At 41.9% G+C, this 19,794-nt stretch overlaps 1 protein-coding gene across 1 annotated transcript in view; it reads right to left on the bottom strand.

The window, feature by feature from the left end:
• Positions 1–1,540: 1,540 nt before the first annotated feature.
• Positions 1,541–19,794, bottom strand: part of LOC146789445 (uncharacterized) — a 72,969-nt gene continuing 54,715 nt past the window's right edge. Inside the window, exon 3 of the mRNA XM_085631102.1 lies at positions 1,541–1,807. Coding sequence (XP_085487228.1) covers positions 1,541–1,807 — 267 coding nt within the window. The remainder of the gene's footprint in view (positions 1,808–19,794) is intronic.

Raw genomic sequence — 19,794 nt, 5'->3', positions numbered from 1 at the left:
AACCAGCTAAAAACACATTTAAGACTCAGAATCCTCTACTCTCTTCATTGAAAAACCACAAACTCGTAATTTCTGTTTATTAATATTCGCATGACATTATATTAACCAATTCTTGCTATCTGGATTTTTCTCTAATTCAATTGGCTCTGCATAACCAAATTTAGCCATTAATCGTCCAAATAAAACAGGCCAATGCTCAAAGTCCAAAAGTTCTTTGCTCAGCATGTTATAGTCCCAAAGATCTCAAAAGGACCAGAAATCGTGCAAGCATCTGTCATCGCCTGTGGGGTCAATAGAGGTTTGCGGTCATCGAGTAAGAAGGCAGCATCTGCATCAATCGATCTCCATTCCACTTCCTCCCTATTCTACTGCTTTTTTTTATAATACATTGCGGTATAACATGAAACATTCTTAGGCTAAGAAGACAGGTGATTGGCTGGTTGGGAACGTCAGATTTTTTACACTATGAGGTTCTCATGGATTTTGCTGGTTCACTTCCTCTGTCCGTGTTGCCCTTATGCAACATTGTTGAAGATTTGCTTGTATGTCCCAATTGTATATTTAGACCAGATTTTACTGACTGAAGTTTGGCAGTCCTCCATGTTCCTATCCTTGACCAGGAACACTGTGACTTGGGGTCGCCTGGAGGTCTACGGAGCCATCCGAGTCTGCGCAGTAGGCATCGCACTCACAAGATGGTGGCCACTTCTGAACTTCATTTCGTACGCCATATTTTGGTAGGCCCAAATGCCAACTTAAGCGAAACAAACACAAAAGAATAATTAATACAAATAAATGAAGATTCTAATGTTAAACCCTCACTAATCCCTTTATGTATTAGTATCTTCCTAGCTTTTAGCGACATTTAAAGCGATAATACTCACCTTTACGATCCAAAACGGGAACGCAAATGTCACATAAGCAACATAAATCATGCGATATCCTATTACCACATGTACTACTATTAATATGCGTAAATATTTTAGTAATTAGAGTTATTTTGCCATGCAAATAGCAATAAGTCCCACGTGTAATTGGTGTTTACAAAGGTTTGCAAAAGGTTGATTAGTATAACACATCATACCGTTAGTCAAATTATAATATAAGTAGGTTATATAGTTAGTATTTTCATGTAAATAGAGGAGGTATACAAAATGTTGCTTTACCTGCTCCATCACCTGCAAGGGGCAGTATAACCACAGGTGAAGGTGGTTGATAGGGTAATTACTAATTGAAGACTGCTCACATCCAGCTCATGAGAAGATTGTAAATTACGTGGGGAAAAATTTTGGAGTAGACAAGAAATGACAAATTAGATCATGGTGTGAAACGGATTATTACATGCCATACTTTCATCAATAACCAGTGTACCAAATCCACATCTATAAGTGTGGAAAGGAAGATCATATTTCGTGCAGTTAGCAAATGAAACATATATTTGAAACATTTAAGAAAAATTGGCGACAAGCTGCGGGCACAATGTAGTCATTAAGGAACCAAGCAGTCATTAGCGGAACAAGCAGGATTATAACCTAGTAGTTCAGTCCTCTGCTCTGTTCAAGCCAGGGTTTAAGCTGTTGGTGCGAGGTATCCACTTGAGTTCCTCTTTGTTGAGTAATGAGGTCATGTCTGCACCTCTGGGTGGGGGCTTTAATACAGTGATCACCTGCCAGCGTAGATCATTCTGTGGATGGCCCTTGAGTTCACAGTGGTCCACCAATGGTGTGTTGCCGCCTTTGCATCGAATGTGGCTCCTGTGCTGACAGATCCGAATGCATACCTTTTGTGTAGTTTGCCCTATATAAATCTGTTCACATGGAAAGGTAATGGCATATATAACATCATTGTATTTCAATTAGATAATTGATTTAACATGATGTTTACATTATTGTGTATAACGTTTTTGGTCTCAACAGTGAAAGGCCAGACACTACAAATACCACATTTATAATGTCCCAAGCCGGGCTTCATATTCCAAATTTCTGGTAAGGTTTGAGGTTTTTTTTGGTGAAGGGAAAGCTAACCCTGAGCAAGTTGTCTTTAATACTCCTATTCTTGCGGAATGCAAATAAGGGTTGTTCCATCTGAAGTGCACTTGCAATGAATACTGGCAAATGTTTCAGTATGCATTTCTTTATCAGATTGGCAACAAGGGAATATGTATTTACACTAATCATGCGTTCATTGTCTTGCTTGATCTTGGGTGTCAATTGTGCCTCCCTAGCACAGTACCAGATACTTTACATGGACTCTTTCACCAATCTGCGTGGGTATCCACTGGCTTGTAGTTTGGTGCATAAGGTCTTGGCTTCAGAAAAGAAGTCCTGTTTAAGGGAACAGTTTCTCCAGAGATGGAGGAACTGTGAAAATGGTAAGGAATCCCTAAGACCTCTTGGGTGATGGCTAGTGTAGGTGAGGAGGGTATTACTCTCTGTAGGTTTGCAGAACAGGGATGTAAAAAGTCAGTCTGCAGATGACCTGTGTCACCCACATAAGTAGCCCTTTAGCCATATCTCAGGCCTGCCACTACAGAACCTGTGTGTGCAGTTTCACACTGCCATGTTGTACTGGCAAGAAAACCCTCATGCCAGGCCTTAGCCATCACTTTTTATACATATGTCACCCCTAAGGTAGGCCCTGTATAACCCTCATGTCAAGGTGCAGTGTATTCAAAAGGCAGGCCATGTACTTTAAACTTTACATATCTTGGTAGCGGAAAACTCCCAATTTCATTTTTCAGTACCGCAAGGCCTATTCTTCTGTAGGTTAACATTGTGATTACCTTATTACATGTTATAAGTGTAATTTCCAATTGGGACAAGATTAATATACTGAGTTTGGCGTCCCTGGACTCACAATTTAAAACAACAATGTAGGGCGAAGTTGGATTTTAAGTTGCAAGTCTAAAAAGCCCCTTTTAGAAAGAGTTTTTAAACACACCAGATCCTGACCATTAACTTAGTAATTTTAGTAATTTAATTACTTTTTCTTTATGCCATTTCTTTTTAGCTCATTCAAACATTATTGAACATGTCTTTCAAAAAGACAAACCACATAAAACATTAAACATATATACATACTGTGTTCAACATAGAATTAGACATACATTATGTACAAAGTACAAAACAATATTGCTCATAGACCAGTCAATTTTGAACTCAACAGCCAATAGAGTAAATATTTTTAAGCAATCCATCACAAATATTACAAAGGCTGTTGCCTACTGGGTGCTCATTTTGAAAGTCTGACGGGCATAAATCATTTCAAACACAAGACTCAACGCAGACAAACATTATTCATGAATTATGCTATCCCAGTAGGAGTAAACTCTGACGCATTTCGAGCTCCTAAACAGTTTTCAGGGTTCTCTTCAGGGCTTGTGACTGGATAAAATCTGGAATTCAAAGAAATCCAGAGACATTTAGCTATAATTTCTTCAATTCTCTCTTAGTCATTCCTAAGTACTACATTTTATTCTGAGTATCGTAAAACGTGGTACCTGTATTAAGAGCCTGTGACACCAGGTCTTTTTATGAGTTAAATAGTGGTGTACACATTGGTAGTTTTCAATAACTGGTTGCTGTTCTGCATGAGGACAGAAAACCATGCTGTAGATTTATGACTGTTTACAGGGTTGGAGGCTTCTTATTCTAAACATTGAAAGCAAATACGATGTACGCATAGTAATGTTACTGAAATTACATTCAGGTTCTTCTGTTCGAACAAGCTGAAAGGCACAACGGGCTGTGTCTATTTCTAATACGCAGCTTGCTTGATTCCGTGGAGGCATTGATATTTTTCAATAACTGGTCACTGTTCTGCATGCTTTCCTCTTTCAATTCAAATAGACTGAATAATTAATTTGGTTCAATTAATTATCATATTTTAACAGCATAAATAGATGTTCTGGTCATTACAAGAATTTTCATGTAATAGGGACGAATTAACCTAACATGAAGTTTTAACATGATATTGAGCAAACTTGTTTAAAATGAATTAACCCTTTCAAAATGGATGCCATTTTGCACAGTGATGAATATGATATAGTAGTCCTACCTTTATGTTGGTATACTTGTGCACTATATGTTATTGGTGAAACAAATGTTTCTTGACCTGTGACAAAAGAGCAGCTGCTCTGAAACGCATCGGGCATTTTTTGCTACATAACATAAACTTATCCATGCTACAAAGGAATTGGGCTTGGCATTAGTTTGTTTTAGCACAACTAAGATTTTGCGAAAGTGTTTGAATTGGAATAATAACGTTTTCTGCCCGCATCTTGGGATTCGAAATAACACTAGGACTGTTTTGGAACCGTCAAGCACTTCCTGCTGTGAAGCGACCGGCGGAGTCGGATGACTTGTACCGATCAGCTGATTGACCGTGAGCCAGGAAACGAATATCGGGTGGTTGGTGGAACCAGCGCGGCTGGTCGAGTTCAGCCACAGCCGAGTATAGCGTGGTAAGAGTTTGTGTATACAAGCTAAGGGGGAAATTCTAATCAACCAACCCTAAAACATTAATCATGATGTCAGCAAACAGAGAGGCAATAAGATGTCAAGCAGCAGAATTGCTGTTTATACCGATGTTGAAAGACACAATAGAGGGAGATAAACCGAGTGGTATAGCCGCAAGTGAGTTCCAAACGAAAAAGCAACTAAGGAATAAGCTATGGAAAGCAGCAAAGTTGGAACAGGCAAAATGATGGGAAGCGACAGCTTTGCAAAAATATGCTGACTGTGAGAGAGTCCCAAGGGGTTTAAGGTTTTTCAGCACCCCGACATTTAACAACATAATCGATGAATGGGCCACTAGCAATCATAACTGCTCCACTTTCATGCTGAAATTAATAATCAAATATGCATCAAAGGACACACAGAGGCTATCACTGGAGATTAAAAAAATATCAAGTCTATTGAAAGAAAAATACACTAACAATGAATTTGACCTGGAGATGAATAAGTTAAATTTGAGATTGGAGGAAACTGAAGAAGAAATTAAAATGAAGAAACAATCAAAATTTCATAGGGATCAAATAGACTATGAAATGGGACAAATATTTACGTTTGGGAGAAAATTTGACCATCTAAGTGAGACAAGCCAGCCAATATCTGGGAAAATTCAACAGATAAAACATAAGGCCATTGTTGAAACTGAGGCTGAAAAGGAGGCACACCAAGATCAAAGAGAGGGTATAGATAGAGAAGCCAATGAAAGTGCTATTTCACTGCAAGTCGGACAACCGGGAGTAAAATCCAAAATTTTAACCCCTTCCCCGCTCATGACGGAACCGTTCCGTCATGAGCCACGGTTGCCGTGTGCTCATGACGGAACGGTTCCGTCATGACAATCCTGTTGGCGGCCGCTCCGCCTGCGCGGCGCTGTTTCCCCGCCTGTGCGGGGCGACAACGCAAATGGGCGGAGTCATGACGGAACCGTTCCGTCATGAGCACAGCTCAACTGTGGCTCATGACGGAGCGGCTCCGTCATGAGCACAGGCCCACCGCGCTGCCCCCCTGCCCCCCCCAGCGCTGCAGCGGAATGTCCGCAGCAGCGAAGGGGTTAAAAGAATTTGACCTTATAGCAAGGGGGCAACAAGGACTGGGGAGCCGGGTCCCCAGGAAAACAAAGTGCGAGACACCAGAGGAGGCAACAAGCGAGACACAAAAAAGCAAGGAAACTTAGATGGCTTCATGGGAATAACCACAAGAGGCAAATCGGCAACAAAATAAAGGACTCATTCACTGTGGTAAACTTATCTGATATTTTACTTTCAGACTGTCAAATTTATGTTCTGTCTTTAGGCCTAACATTTTGTCCAACAAACAGATTTAATTATACTGATGGGAGAATTGACTTGTTCCAATTCACTAGACAATTTAAATTAAAAAAACTGATATGGAAACAAAAGAGAGAGAGTACCACCTGTAAACAGTGATGATTCACATCTTACAATAGGTAATATAGAAATTCTACATACAATGAGAGAATTGAAAGGAGAAGAGGGATTGATTGATAACCCTGTATTGAGTTTAGCAGGTGAAGATCTGACAATAGATGGAGCTAGTCCTAGTGGTTTTAGAACCAAATCCATATTTCTACCAAATACATAATGATGCAATAGAGGTATTTGAAAAAGGTGTTAAGAATAAATTTAAAAAACGTAACAAATTTAAAACCTTTAAACGCAGTAACCTTACTATTAAACAACAGGAAGCCATTAAGGAATTACAAGACAATAAATCAGTAGTGAACAAAAGATCGGACAAGAGTGAAAATGTAGTGGTTTGGCCCATAGACATGTATTTGAAGGAGGGCAATAGACAACTAGAAGATGAAAATAGCTATATAAAAACAGACAGAACAAGTTATGAGAAAAGCAATGAAAGATACAAAGCCAATCTTATTAATTGGACAAATGAAAACCTGATATCGATTGATGAGTACAAATATCTAAATTGTGAGTTCCCAAAACTATCAGCAATATATATGTTGCCGAACATTCATAAAGACAAGCAAAATCCACCAGGAGGCACTATTGTTTCTTCCATGGGGAGTCTTTATGAAAATACTTCAAAATATATTGATTACTTTTTGAGGCCTTTTGGGCAATCACTTCCATCCTACGTAAGAGATACAGGTGACTTTTTAAGGTTGATTGACAACATAGTCTGGGAGAAAGATCTGTTAATGACATTAGATGTAAACAGCTTGTACACATGCATACCGCATGATTTCGGTATGGATGCATGTCGCCATTTCCTACAAGCTTGGTCCCTGTCATAGTTGATGCATACTGAGATGCTGTTAGACGTGATGTACACATGTTTAACCAATAACTTCTTCATTTTTAATCATGTGATTTACCATCAGAGCCAGGAGACGGCAATGGGGACCTGCTTCGCCCCCAGCTATGCGGGGTTGTACCTTGGCTGGTGGGAGGAGCAAGTGGCTAGTAACATCAAAGCCTTTGACCAACAGGTATATTGATGATGTATTTTGTGTCTGGAGAGGGACAGAAACTGAGGCTATATGTTTTGTGGAAACCCAGAATGAAAATGAATTCAATTTGACATTTTCAAGTGTAATACATACAAATGAAATTGAATTTCTTGATGTTAAACTAAGGGTTGTTGACAACAAATTAGAGAGTCTACTATTCCGTAAAAAACAGCAGGCAATAGTTTATTGCATGCAGATAACTCTCACCCCATATATCTAATTAACAGCATACCATATGGAGAACTTCTCAGGGCAAGAAGAAACTGTAGCTCGGATGTGGCATTCCATGATGAAATGATGATGATCAAAGCGAGATTCAGAGAAAGATGCTATTCTAAGAAAGTGCTAGAACAAGTGAGTGACAAAGTGAAAACAGTTAAAAGAGAAGATCTATTGAACATAAAAATTAAAGATGACACCATGGAAGACACAATAAGGTTTATAACATCACTCAGTAATCAGGCTTGGGAGGTGAAGAGATGCCTTAAAAAATTCTGGCATGTCCTAGGCACTGATAATACACTGAAAACATATGTTGGTGATAATCCGTGGACAGCTTTCAGAAGATGTATGGCTTTGAAAGATATTTTGAGTAGAAACACAGTACAATCTATAATCCAGTCCACATCAAATACAGTTTTTTTTTTATATGTGGGACGTGCAAAGCGTGCAAATGGCGCAAAAATTGCAAACAAATATATCTGTCTAAACATCAAAGACAATTTTATGTTAAGAAACATCTGAAATGTAATTCTGATTTCTGCATCTATGCGCTAACATGCCCATGTTAATTAATTTACATTAAAAGTACAATCCATAAAGTTAAAAAACGAATCTTGGAGCATATGAGAGCGATCGCAAAGGAGGATAAACAGTATCCTATTGGGCATTTTAAAGAATGTCATAACAAAGATACCAGGCTTTTAAAATATTGTGCTATTGTCAGAATTCCAATTTCAGAGAGAGGAGTACATAGGGTTTGTGAATTAAGACGCTTGGAATCTAAACTGATTTTAAAATATGAGACCATGCATCCAATAGGTTTAAATAAGGATGAAGAATTATCTGTTCACTTGGGCCTAAAGGTTTAAACCCGAATCGATGTATCTTTAAATGTAGAATGTAATTGATATGTAATCTCATTACACCTCTTTTGTTTAAATGTTTGTTGGTTTTAATGGTAATAAGAAGATCATTAATGATGATGCACTTTGTTTTTAATTTTGTAGGAGATGGGGTTATCATCAGGTAATGAAGATGAATGCAAAAGAGCTACAGTACCTGGGTCGCTGTTTAATTTAAAGAGGTTTAAGTGATGAAGTGTACACTTATATGCCCACTTGGGCAGAATTGAAGTGATTGTAATATGAGCATCTTTGACTGCTGTAATTCTTCATCCCACTGGGGCACAATTGAAAGAAATAGACCGAATAATTAATTTGGTTCCATTAATTATCATATTATAACAGCATGAATAGATGTTCCGGTCATTACAAGAATTTTCATGTAATAGGGACGAATTAACCTAACATGAAGTGTTAACATGATATTGAGTAAACTTGTTCAAAATGAATTGACCCTTTCAAAATGGATGCCATTTTGCACACTAATGTATATGATATCGTAGTCCTACCTTTATGTTGGTATACTTGTGCACTATATGTTATTGATGTAAACAAACGTTTCTCGACCCGTGACCAAGGAGCGGCTACTTCGAAACTCTTCGGGCATTTTTCGCTACATGAAATAAACGTATCCATGCTACAAAGGAATTGGGCTCGTCATTGGTTTGTTTAAACACAACTAAGATTTTGGATTTTTGAGGTTCAAGACGTCGCCGTGAGCCTGCCAAATAGAAACACATACACCGCCTCTCATACCATGTAAACAGGCTCACCACATGTGCATAAGTGAATAAGTGATAATTGGGCAAGCCTCATAGCATAATGCATATCGACTTTTACCAGTCTTAATCATATGCAATAAATGAAAGTGAACACACGTTACATTTGGTCATTTTAAATGTAGATTCAAGGGCTATGAAGAAGGACAAGGCATTTAAGCATTTCAACTGATATTCAAAGTGGTAGTTTGTCAGTCACTAGGGTGCTATATACTACTTCCCATGTAAAAACAGTGTGTACTTTTGAAATGTCATGCATTTGTAAGTCCATTGAAATGAAAAACTTGGCATTCACCACTTTTCTTCACTGCATTAACTTAACTCATTTACTGATATCATGAGGACCAAAATAGCCATAATGCTTTGTAGTTGTCGCCAATGTCGCTGTCCTCCAATGTCTTATTTTTGATTGATTCATCCCTTCTTAGTTACATGAACCAACATGCTCTTAGCATGCCTTTAAAAGATAACATTCCATATGTGGCAGAGTCATCAAAATAATATAGAAGGTGAAGTCACTCTCATTTAGAATCCAGTTAGTTTAGCGGTTAACGACTTGCCTGTGTCCAGTTTTATCAGCACGACGTGCAAGGGTTCTATACCCACACAAACCTTGGCTGTTCCAAAACATTTTCCAAGTTGGTGGTCCTCCCATCAACACTCTGTCCAGGCTACCATCTCCCAGGTATAAAACCTTGTTGTTTCGGAGATACCTATTTACCGATGACACTGATTAGCCTTGATGCAAAATTTTAGAGTAAAGCTTGGTATTGCTGTTAATAAGTGTAAAAGGTCTATATGACCCAGGGTCTCAAAGGGACTGCCCTTTCTTTTTAAAATCCACTATATATGTAGTAGCCCAAGTTTCCGGAGCCTTTTGACTGCTTTGTACCTCTCATAGAGTTTTAATCAAATATGCCTCTAGGACAGGGGAAAAGACCATATAAAATTCCAATTAAACAACATCGAGGAACGAGGGCTTTTTGAGAGGCAGGTCCAGAATACATGCCCAATAGCAAGTTCTAAAGGAGAGAAAAGGGGGGGGGTGAGGGGGAAGGGGAAGGGCAGGGTAGGCAGGGCAGAGAGAGAAGGGAATGGAGGGGAACCAGGTAAGTGAAGGGTCAGAGAGGGGCGAACTCCAATAAGGAGCAAGGGCCCTCACACGCCCGAGAGGTGTCATGCTTCATCATAGGCCAGCTCTTCGTTGGGCTGGCGCTGCAATGCCCAACGGGCCCCTCAGGGGGGCTCTTTGCCGGAGGTCTTTAGATTAGAACGCCAGGAGGTCCTATGTGTGGGGGTGGAGGGGCATTGAGTGGTGAGTAGAGTGGGTGCAATACATGTAATAAAAATAGCTATCAGTGCTCCAGGGAACCTTTATTGACTGGGCACTCTGCTATAATTAAAAAGACTACAAATGTCTCGGCTGGCAGGGGGAATTAAACCTGCTTACTGGAGCTCTCCCCTCTCTGATCCTTCACTTACCTGGTTCCACTCCATTCCCTTCTCTCTCCGCCCTCCCTACCCTGTCCTTTCCCTTCCCCCTCCCGCCCCCCTCTTTTCTATCTCCTTTACGAACTGCATACCATTCCTTGATTCACTTATAAAATTCTAACCAGAACTTTACCTGTGCCCACCGCCTTTCCAGAGGGTAAAGCTTTAAGGTACCTCCCTGATTTTATCATTACAAAATGGGGCCTCCAAATATTCACACTCTTCACAATTATTCGCACTTCCTATGATTGAATCCAGGTATTACCGTATTTCATGCCCATCAATGTCTCCTCTAGCGTGGTACAAATCTTTATAAAATCCTGAAACACCCCTAAAATAGCCGCTGGGGTGGAAGCAGTCTGACCCCCTTCTCCCTGATCTCTGCAATTTCCCCATGCACATGCTTTTTTCTGCTCCATACCACCAGGACGTGCCCAACCTGCTTGTTGTAGTCATAGCATTCTTTTCTGTGCACCATGTACTTTTCCGCTGCCTTATATGCTGAGTTATTATTAATAGCAGATTTGACAACTGCTGGCCGACACTGAATTTCTTGCAGCTCAGCCCCCTCTACAACTGCTGCAATCAATTGAGCCTCTAGATCACTTAATTCTCTATATGTATTCATTAGAAACTGTGATTGAGGTTTTTGGTGGTTTAGACAAGAACTAAGAGTTTCCCCCATTATATCCACCTTAAATGTATCCCAGACTACACCAACTGAGGCACTACTCATATTTCTATTACTGTGCTAAAAGTCAGGGATCCATTTATTTATATGGGAACTGTATTCTTCATTGGATCATAGTCACCATTCAAATGACCAAGTCTTGGCCGATCTCACACAACCCATCAAAGGAATTTCAAACACCAGAGGATTTTAATCTAACATGACTCAAGAGTATTTCTCAATTTGTACCCCGGTAGCAAGTCTAAGTTGATTTGAAGAAGTAATCTAATCTAACATGCTTCCTATGGTGGGCTGAAAAATTGTATATTTCTAGGTAGGTACCTTTCTATTAAACCAGATGACCCACTTGCCAGGCTTATATTTATGTCCCCACACAATATGATTGGTGTTGGCCATGAGGCCAGCTTGAAAGTCAGAAAATTGAGAAGTGTAGGATCATCTAAGTTAGGTCCATAAACAGAGCACAGTGTGGCTTTTCCACTGACACACTGCTATCACCCACCTTCCATATTTGTCAGAGATACTGCATATAAAACTGAAGATATTCCTGTGTGTCAAAATTGCCATCCCAGTGTATTTTCACATTGTGTAGTATATGCCAACAACATAAAGCCCAAAGACTCCAAAAGATTTTTCCTTGAGCCCTCTACATGAGTTTCTTGCAAACAGAGCATATCTGCTCTCAATATTTGCAGCATTTCTACAACATTCCTTTCTTTCATTCCATCGCTCTTGCCACAGATATTAATAGTGGCTATATGTAATTTAACTTGTACCATTTGAGGATTCCATATTCTAGTCCCACCATATAAAATACTCCATCAACCTCAATCCTAAGACCACAATGAAACTGAATCCGGAAAGCCTGTGAGAATTTGGAAAAACATTTGTCCTTCTCATTTCCTCTTGTATTATCTATCCTTTGCTCCCACCCCCTCTCCCCACCCCTCCCACCCTCTCAAACCACAATAAGAATTCAGACCTAAGCTGGCCTGCATTATGGCTCCCATGCTCACCCTCCTTCCCCAGCTTGTGTACTCACAATTTAATATCCTCTTGTTAGAAATGGGATTTCTGGTTGGCTAAGGCTTGCGCCAAAGTCAGGCAGAAACCACCACTCTAGTCAGGGCAAGGAAGTTACACGCCAAAGATAACCCCTGCTCACCCCCTTGGTAGCTTGGCACGAGCAGACAGGCTTATCCCTGAGGCGATGTGTAAAGCGTTTGCGCGCGCACCCAGCAACAACACCCAAGGCCCACCACAAAGGAAACTCCACACAAGGTATTATATAAAAATAACCTTTGTATTATACCAAACACATTAGATAAAAACACACACTTTACAATGTGCCAACAGGCACAGGCAGAATTTACAAGGGATTATATATACAGGGACAGGGCCACATGGACCACTGTCAGGAATTAGCACTTTTAGAACATAGGAATAATACTGTAGTACAAAATAGCAAATGTAGCACACAACCAGTAATTACTGGTAACAGGTAAGTACCACCTACGCAACCCTAACCACCTTAGGAAAATGTCACACAGGGAACTAGGACCTCACTAGCACCACCTGTACTAGGAGAAAACAAACAACCACCTAAGTATCACAATACCTGTAGGGGTAAACGCACATTACACATGACGCATAAAAACATTCAGAGGTGTAAACACAATTCAGGACAGAAAATATCATGAAGGCATTGCGCAGGCTCAAAAAGTACATGTATGAAAATCACCAAGCGCCCTAGGGGAGGGCAAAACACAAGATAACTGTCCGCAGGCCAACTGGCCTCTCAGGATGCAGAAATACCCAATATACAGCGATATCAGGGAGCGACTATGCAGGCTGCGCAAGCCAGGCGCACAAGGCACAACCTAAACGTGGCAGCTGCCCAATAAGTTCTGGACAGCTGTAGGGACTGGGGCCTGGGCACCTCTGGGCCCTTAGAACAATCTGTTGCCCTTGGAGCCTCTCTGGGCTCTAAAACAATGAAATGCCCCCTAGAGCCTGTCAGGGCTCTATGCAAATATTTCCCCCGTCGTAGGAGCGTACTCGCGCTCTGGACAACCACTGTCCCTTCGTTGGAGCGCCACTCGCGCTCGAGAAGAAGAATGTCCCCAACCGTTGGAGCTACACAGAGCTCGAGAACCAAGCAATGCGGGCCTTCGTTGGAGCACACCAGCGCTCTAAGCCAGCACGCACACGAAGTCCCCCCCAGCCCTTCCGCACTCACCGGGCTATTGCACGGGGGACTCCTGCGTCGCCTTCTCTCTCTCTCTCCGGGGCAATCTTCCAGGGAGGCGGGGCCTATGGGCCCCGTACACGATGGCAGCTCGTCCCAGTGCGGGGTGGGCTCCCGCCTGGGTGGGACGTTTCTCCTCCGTGTCAGGGCACCGGGGCGCAGGGTAGGCTCCTGCCTGCTCCGGGACCTCCAGAACCAGCAGCGAGTCCTCGGTGGGAGGCGGGGTAGGCTCCCGCCCTCCTACTTCCTGTTCCTGTTGTCCCGGCGGCCCGCCCCCGGCCCGCCTGACTTCCGGGATGTCCCGGCCCGGGCTGCAGCGGTGATTTTTACTACGGCGGCAACGAGGGGTAGGCTCCCTCTTGATAGTGGATATACGGCGGGGTGGGCACCCGCCGTAAAATAAACAAATTAGTGGGGTGGGCACCCACGGGCACACCACAATGCGGGGTGGGCACCCGCCGATTTAAATAACACGAGGGGGGGGAATCCCTACGCCAGGGATTCCCTCGTTTGGAAAGAGGCGACACAGGAGCGCTTTAAACGCGCTGGGGCATCCAATAAAGCGCTCCTAGCGCTATATGTAAAATAAAGGCCCCTCCAGGCACTTGGGGACACAAATAAAGCGCTCCCAGCGCTTTAGGGGAGAATTAAAGAAAAAAAGAGAAGGTCCAGCAAAGTTTTAGGAAGGGGGCAAGGCTGGGCCAGGGGCCAGCTCACTGGGCCCTCCAGAGCAGGGAGGCAGTCCCAAGTGGCGGTTCCTCCTAGCCTCCAGCAGCAGCAGCCCCCTCCTGTCAGGATCCAAAAAGCAGAACCCCTTCTGTGGGGACACAGCCCCATTTTTATACATCTTTTCCCTTTGTTCTGGGTTCAGGGTGAGGGGGAAAACCAGTCGCAGCTGGTTGGGGAGCACCCTTGATGTGCTCAGCCCCTCACTCTATTCACTGGCAGGGCTAGGGTCGTCAGTCGCACCACAGGGGGCGGAGCCAGCATTGTGTGGGGAAAACCCTGCCCTATTCAGGACCCAGGTGTACTCCTCCCACCCATCTAGCTGCTGATCTCCCCATTCACCACTGGGTGACTCATCCTGACTCTGGGGAATCCCTAGCCCGTCACATGACCTCAACCAGCCAATCACGCGACAAGGCACACATTTCACACTGCACACTGAAGTGCCCACTTCTAGAAGTGGCACTTCCACACTAGGTACATGCACGCCGCACACATCATCGCGCAGCATTCAATCACACGAGTCCGCACATACCAAACTCGGGCCTGCACACCCCACGCATCAGGAACTAGTAGGGACACATACATTCCCCATGCATTCCTATGGGAGGACAGGCCTATCTCACCACATGCACTCAGACCGCGCATGCACTTTACCCTGGGACACAGGGAAAGTGCGCAGAAACCAAAAAATCACCACACCAAGTCCCCAGTAAAAAGCAAAAAAGTTCAGGGGTGAACCTGCCAGAAGAGCCAAGTCCAACACCTCTCTTGACCGTGAGAGCTAATGGAAGCTGACTAAATAATCGATTATTCAGCTACATAAATATAGTACCCCAGTTGCATATCCATACCTATACATGAATATGAAACATTTTGGAGAAAAAAAAGAGAACCAGAAAAAAAGGAAATAACAGAGCACTTAATAGAGATGCCTGAGAGAAAGAAACATTATACAAACAACAGTGAGCCAATCAATATACACTTATGACTCAGACATTCATGTTAATCCTACAAATTCATCTAAATTCTTCTTGGCTTTAATCTCTGAAGTAAATACACAAGTCTTATTTTTAAAAATAATCATAAGACGAGCGGGATCATCAGGTAAGCTTCAGCTCCCTTTTCCTGGCATGGCTTTATCAGTTGTCTCGATCTCCATCGTCTTTATACAGTTACAAGGCAGAAATACAGCCTTGGAAAGAAGGAATATCCCTCAAAATTTCATCTGGCATCAGGGCGTACTTTCTCATACATGGGCTGCTTGAGAAGAAAGTTAACAAAATGGACAATGATAGCCCTGGGCCTAGCAATTCCTTCTCCCTGTGATTGACTCTGTCTTTTTAACATGAGAGAGAACCAATGAGCTCTCAGGATATCTTGTTCCAAATTCCAGGCTATTAGATAAGGAAAAGCTCCCTTCAGCAGCTTTACAACAAATACTCTATTATCGTTTCCTTCGACTCCCTCCTTGAGGCCCAAGATCCGCAGTTTATTTTGTTGCTGCCTATTTTCAAAATCCCCAAGTTTCCATTGTATGCCCGAGACCTGAGATTCTTGGCTTCTGATTGACCTTTCAGCCCCACCAGGCTTATCTTCAATACAGAAGCTAGGTTTTCAACCAAAGTAATCCTTTCTACGATTTCAGCACAGGCTTTGGAGATCTTTATATTTGCTCCCTGTAATTTCTTTTTAGCCATCCATGTCTTGCGGCTATCAGAGCGAGTTTCTTCCTGTTGTTGCTTAATTTCAGCAATATATTAGACCCTACGTTTTCTCCCCTGCCTCCCCCAGTAAGGCCAGCGGATTTATATATAATGGAGAGATCTGTTATCGGTTAGGTGGGTCCTCATACACTTGCTGTGCTGCTGAATGGTCCAATTTTAATGCAGTGACCAATAAGTTCTCACTCATTTCTCCAATTGATCTTACTCTCTTTATGTCTTTTTTCCTCTTAAAAATCTTGTGAAGTGTGGGAACCGGGACAATGTTAATTGTGCACAGGTTCCTCAGTCCTACCTTCAAAATGCCATTTAAAAATGCACCTGACTTGACTTGAACACACTGTATAACTATGATCAAAGAATTGCAGCTGCAATTGTAAGTATTTGTAATGTAAATGGTGTGTAGTGTAAAAGTTAAACACACCTTGCATTGTCTCACAGTGTCCCACTGAAATGTTAATTCCCCATCTCCTCATCCAACCCTGGGTTTTGTAATCTGGTTGCAACCAAAATGAATGCACCAAATACCACGCTAAACTCTGCAGATTAAATTTCAGATTCCGCTTTTGGCATTTAAATGTTCTCTTAGTGATGTCAGCCCCTGCTACTTCGCTTTAGGCTCCCAGTACATCAAATACCTAACAAGAATTAAAAATAACCCAGATGACACGGAGGTTACGAACCGGTAACCAACGGTTTACACATAAAACTCTACTCCAGACACCCGAAATCGACAGTTATTTTATTGAGCCTGGGGGTTATCACCTGCTGGTTTCATATTCTAAGGCAGGTGCTCAACTCACCAGTTTAACCAAGTTTATCATGTATAGATCTCAATATTTGTGGATATCTGAATGCCTTTAAGAATATTGTTTACGTGGCAGAATACACCCTGACTCCTACTGGAACCCCTAACACCTTATTTGCCAATACTCCAAGGCGGGTCTGCTTATATTTTTTAGTCGAGCACACCACTAGGCTAATAGCAGACTCACATCCCTCCCTAATTTCACTCACTAAGGCATGCTCCTGGTCGTGGATTACAGATGGTGTGCACTGTCCTGGTCCTGCTTGATGGTGCACCCTCCTCAGGGCTCTCCTGCGATAGACCAATTCATATTATGGTGGAAAATAATACTCTGTCCCAGTGCAGATGTGAACAAAGACCTACAATGGGGGAAATGCAGTATTCAAAGACAGCCTGTTGTGTGAAACTGCTGGTCTGTCTTCCAAGGCAGATGGTCTGGCAGCTCTTTGAAGAGAGAGCTGGAGGGGGCTGGTGAGTGCAATGACTGACTGCACCCTCCTGAAGTGGATACTACGAGTATTCCCTCAAACGCACCTTTGCACCCACATCTGTAATACGGAGTAAGAGCAAGTGAAAAGGAAATGCTTTCTTTAGGTGTGGGCGAGGGAGAGTGGTCGTCATGTCCCATGCAAAGGAGGGAATGTCACTTTCGGATCTCACAGGTGAAAAGTGTGTGCACATGTGATGTACATATTACAGCATCGGTGACCCCATCTATAATACCAAAGTGCAATAGGGGTGCAATAAACACGTGATAATGCCAACTGAGCCTCCGGGTAACGTTCTTTAAAACAGTTCAAAATGAGTGTAACAGTGACCATTAAGCGCTGCTCAATGTCACTCAATTTTTTTTTTTTTTTAAGTTTGAGTTTATTGAAGACTCAAATTATTTTTAATGCATGTTTTGTATGTGTGTATTACGTACTTTCTGCACTACATGCCTTTTTTGTATTACTTTCAGTCATGTGGTTTATACGTGCACCTTACCTCCTTACGAGGCTGTCTTTGTTCTCGAGGTTAAAAGTGTTTCTGAACTTTGCTGTTTTCCTCACATGCCGTGTGAAAATCCGATCTACTTTAACTTCACTTCTTGCCTTCTGATGCAGACGCCACTTCAAATGTGGAGGATTTAAAAATAATTATACCACGCACACACACATTTTAGTTTGAATTATGATGCATACTTATAGTGCATCATATTTTCGGAATAACACCACAATAACATATTATAAACGATTTTGTCTGTCATAAATCACTGTTGCATATTTTTCATTGTACAGCAGATTAGCCTCGAGGAACATTGTTTTGTGCTACTGTAATATTAAGATTACTGTATCCTTTAACAGATGGGATGTTTCGGCGTCAAACTGATGGAACATCGCTCTGCAGTACAAAGTAAAACAAACCTTTTGAGTTTCTCCCTAGGGCTGAGCAATTTGGTCTCGTCATGGCAATCGGTGCATTTTCTCCTTGGAGGCAACAAGAAATTGGCACTTTCGTGGATTTAAGTGTATGTCTGGAATAATATCTAACTACTTGTATAAACTTGTGCACTGGAGTATCTGAAACTGTCATCAAGAATCTATCCGTTGTCTCTACAGGGGGGCTGAATCCCAACAGGAAATACATCTATCAGCCACCTGTGGAAACAAGCATATAATTTTGGGCATTTAAAGAGAATTGTGGCCAAGTACTACTGTGGGTGATGAAAATGCTGCAATACAAAGCTGTGAGGTCTATGTGTTGATAGAATCTAAACTAATATTCAATGCATACACTTGGTAGAGATGCCACATTCAAATACTTGTCCAGAAATAGTTATTGCAGCCTTATAAAAGAGGGGAAACACTTGGGTGCTATTTACTTACTCTTACTAAGCCACAACACACTGACATTCATTATACACAGTTATCTTGCATGACAGTGCAGGAAAAACGTATAGTCAAGAGGAGGAAACTGCTTGCAAATCCTAGCAAATACTCAAGCGGGGGGAGCAACTTGCAAATCATAGCAAATGCCCGCAAACATGTTTGTGAGTGCTAATTGCCTTTTGTGTGCACCCGCCTTCCCCCTTGAACACCTACATTCCTGCTCCTACCCTTACATTTGCCGATTTGCCTCATTTGCAATGCACTTTACCGAAACAATATTCGACAAATCCTAATGCTTTGAATTCGATTGCATTTTATGTTCAAAGCCCCTGAGTTCAATTGTTCAACGGTGCGTAAAAATCATTCCCTTTCTAATTAACTTCCCGTTTAAGCTATTGCAGATTTTCCTGATTGTCTAAAAGTTAAATTAGGACTCCAAATGTCTATTTTTGCTTAAGATGATTCCAGCATGTCTCATGATAGCCACTTTACAGCTATATATCTGGTGCTAAAGACTGAGGTAGGCTGTGGCGAAGATTATTCTGTTAGTTCATAACAGATGTCTTTAGAGGTTTTCAAGATTCTTTCCCCACCTAGAGACAAGATGGAAGTTGGCCTTTCCCCAGAACCATGTGCCTCCTGTTCCAGCTTTGACTTTCTTGAAGGCTGTTAGGCTGGAGTCGCATCATTCCAGGACTAAGCACAAGAACTGTAATGCCCCCCCCCCCAACTACCCAACTTCTACCACCTTGGAGTTGCCCGATCCAAAGACTCGTGCCGGGATGTGATAGGAGGTCAGCTTTTGGAGATAGTTGTCCCTTTTTCAAGTAAAGGCTCAATTGAAAAAAATAAAAATAATATATATCTATATACTCCTTGGTGCAACTGCTGTCATATTTATGGCTTCCGGCCCCTTGTGCATGAAAAGACTCATTTTAGCGATTTAAAATGGGTTTAAGGTAACACCAATTTCCGCAGTTCAGCTTTCAAACACAACATGCTGCTGGGCCTATGTTTATCAGAAGTAGCGCGACTGACTTAATAATGCCTCTGTTGTAACATTCTTGTATTAGTTGTAGCACGTTGTCATGCATCCTTATCTGAATGTGTGTTTTTTATATTAAGGGCTTAATTTTCTAGAGTGATTGGCACCACCGTCTATATTTAGAAATGACATATTTTTCTTCCCCGAAAGGCTAGTGATAACATTATCCTGGATAACTGTTTCTACACGTATTATGCATAGTCGAGTGTAACAAAGCCTGGTGATATATTATGATGCAATGTGTTGTTTGATTCCCTACACTGTGTATTTCATGAACACTATCGC

The sequence above is a fragment of the Triturus cristatus genome, chromosome 10, assembly GCF_964204655.1.
Source record: "Triturus cristatus chromosome 10, aTriCri1.1, whole genome shotgun sequence".
In the NCBI taxonomy this organism is placed as follows: domain Eukaryota; kingdom Metazoa; phylum Chordata; class Amphibia; order Caudata; family Salamandridae; genus Triturus; species Triturus cristatus.
Note: the sequence above shows the minus strand (reverse complement) of the source record. Positions and strands in the feature narration are given on the sequence as shown.